Raw genomic sequence first — 2,690 nt, forward strand, 5'->3', positions numbered from 1 at the left:
ATGAAGTAATACTTTACCTTCTTTCTAATGACTAAGTTCTAATGTCTAAGTTATAGAATGCGGGTTTAAAGAATCATAATAGGTTTCTGTAGATGTTAATGTTTCTGTATGAATTGTGAACCAAACTGAGACCTTTATGCAACCATAGTTTACAATGTTTGAACTTTTCTTAAACTTCAAAAATGTAATGTCTCATTTCTCAACTGCCAAAATTATCTTCCCACTTCTTCTCATGTCTGGTTTTTAGGAGAGAGCCAGATCTGAATTTTGGACCACAGAATCACAGAGTAGCTTTCAATTCATTTGTTTATTTTCTCCAAACCTTAATAAAGTTGTGAGATGGATAAGGAAAACTGTACTATGGTGACAGAGTTCATTCTCCTTGGATTATCAGATATTCCTGAGCTGAGAATCTTCCTCTTCCTACTCTTCCTGCTAATCTATGGAGTCACAGTGTTGGGAAACCTGGGCATGATTGCGGTGATTCAGGTCAGCTCTCAGCTTCACACCCCCATGTACTTTTTCCTCAGCCACTTGTCCTTTGTGGATTTCTGCTACTCCACCATCATTGTGCCTAAGATGCTGGACAATATGCTAAAGAAGGACAAAGCCATTTCGTTTGTGGGGTGCACTGTACAATTTTACTTGTTTTGCACATGTTTGGTCACTGAGGTCATCCTGCTGGCCGTGATGGCCTATGACCGCTTTGTGGCCATCTGCAAGCCCCTGCTCTACATGGTCATCATGTCCCAGAAGCTCTGTGTGGAGCTGGTGTCTGGCTGCTATCTGTGCGGAACAGTGTGTTCTCTGATTCACACGTGTTTAACTCTGGAGATCCTGTCCTATCGATCCAATGTGGTTAACCACTTCTTCTGTGATATATCTCCTCTCTTATCTCTTGCTTGTTCTGATGTCTCTGTGAATGAACTGCTGCTGTACATTCTGGCCACTTTCAATGAGATCAGTACCATCGTGGTCATCCTCACCTCCTACCTGTTCATTCTCATCACCATCCTGAGGATGCGCTCTGCAGAGGGAAGGCGCAAAGCCTTTTCCACCTGTGCCTCCCATCTCACAGCCATTGTTATCTTCCATGGAACAGTTCTTTTCATTTATTGCTGGCCCAACTCTGGCAACAGTGTAGACACAGATAAGATAGCCACAGTGTTCTACACTATTGTGATTCCCATGCTGAACCCCCTGATCTATAGCCTGAGAAACAAGGATGTAAAAGAAGCTATCAGGAAAAAGATGGACCCCAAAATATTTTCTAAGAGAACACTTTCTTAGCAGCAGGCATAAGGATTTCAAAGTAGAGTGTGATGCAGGGGTAAGTGGCATATAGTCTTAGAAGAAAAGATAGTGAGAAACTACGAATAGCAGGCTTTAATTTACTTATATCTGTGCCTTTCCAATTCACAAGAGGATTAAACACATTTCAAAAATTTTATCCCATTTATCCGTTTTTCTTCATTTTGTACTGTTTTAAATAGATATAGGAATGCCACTGTTAACACACAGACATTTAGTTTGCTGTAAAGACTTCAAAAAGGTAATGGAAAATTCATGACTATTTCTTCTGGTATCATAGTGGAAACTATGTTTGTTTTCAAAACTCAATTCCTCTATTTTTTTGTTTGTTTGTTTGTTTCATTTGTTTTGTTTTGGGCAATGAAGAACACACTTTTGACAAGCAATTTATGTATAAACTGAGAATTCTATATGTGTATTTATTTTTAAATCTTTTCTTTTTCAACTCTTGACTTAATTTGTTTTTTATTTCTTGTTTGTTCATTTTTGCTGATGATTCTTGCTGTTGCAGTTTCTGTGGTGTTATAATTTTGAATAGTACCTCATCTGAAAAAATGTGACAATATTAACAAGTATTTCCCAGGATTCTTAAGAAAATTAAATTGCATATAGTAAGTAAAAAGTGTCATAATCTGGGGGTTTGCATGTAGCTGACATTGTGGAAGCTATGTAATAACTATTCAAAATGCCAACACTATTACTCATGACAGAGAGGCTTTAATGGAGCTTTTAGACTAAAAGAAACTAAAAAGAAAAATCTGGCAACTTACCTCCAAAAACTAGCCAATGAGACCCTTATGGATCATAATAGACCACTGTCTGAATCATGTACATTGGATACATCATCAGGTGAGATCAACTGCTATTAAGACGATTGAACAGTGCAAGTAAGAAATAATAAAAATATGACATAAAAAGATATCTGTGGTAATAGAGGAAAATAATCAAGAATGTGGTGTAAATCTGGGACATTAAGGGAATGTGGACTCTGGATGAGTTAGTGAAAACTATGATAGATCAGAAGCAAAGATGAAATACCGCTGGGGACAGTATAAGATTTCTCTGTATATCAGCATTCCAGGATGCTGGAAATCACTTTAGAAATCCTAATAATAATATTTCTAGCCAGATGTACCTACATTTGGAGACTGTAAGAAATCAAATGTCCAACATTTGTAGTTATGCAATCAATATATGTGAAAAGATTATCTGCACCTTGGCATGGACATAAGGAATTAACAAGGGAACTGGAGACAGCATCTCTACTTCCACAATGTGCTTAGTGTCACAGGTTGGTGGTCAGGAGGTGGGTGTTCTTTAAAGACACTAGAGATAGGGTAGAAACATAAGAATTATTTTTTGAGTAAATATAAAGATAA

At 37.4% G+C, this 2,690-nt stretch overlaps 1 protein-coding gene across 1 annotated transcript; it reads left to right on the forward strand.

Moving 5' to 3' along the window:
* Positions 1 to 339: 339 nt before the first annotated feature.
* Positions 340 to 1,290, forward strand: LOC103210796 (olfactory receptor 5L2-like). The gene has a single exon (XM_007956706.1). The coding sequence runs from the start codon at positions 340 to 342 to the stop codon at positions 1,288 to 1,290; it is 951 nt and encodes a 316-aa protein (XP_007954897.1).
* Positions 1,291 to 2,690: the final 1,400 nt, after the last annotated feature.

Source organism: Orycteropus afer, unplaced genomic scaffold (assembly GCF_000298275.1).
Source record: "Orycteropus afer afer isolate SDZICR_OR568_19922 unplaced genomic scaffold, OryAfe1.0 scaffold00650, whole genome shotgun sequence".
Classification (NCBI taxonomy): Eukaryota; Metazoa; Chordata; class Mammalia; order Tubulidentata; family Orycteropodidae; genus Orycteropus; species Orycteropus afer.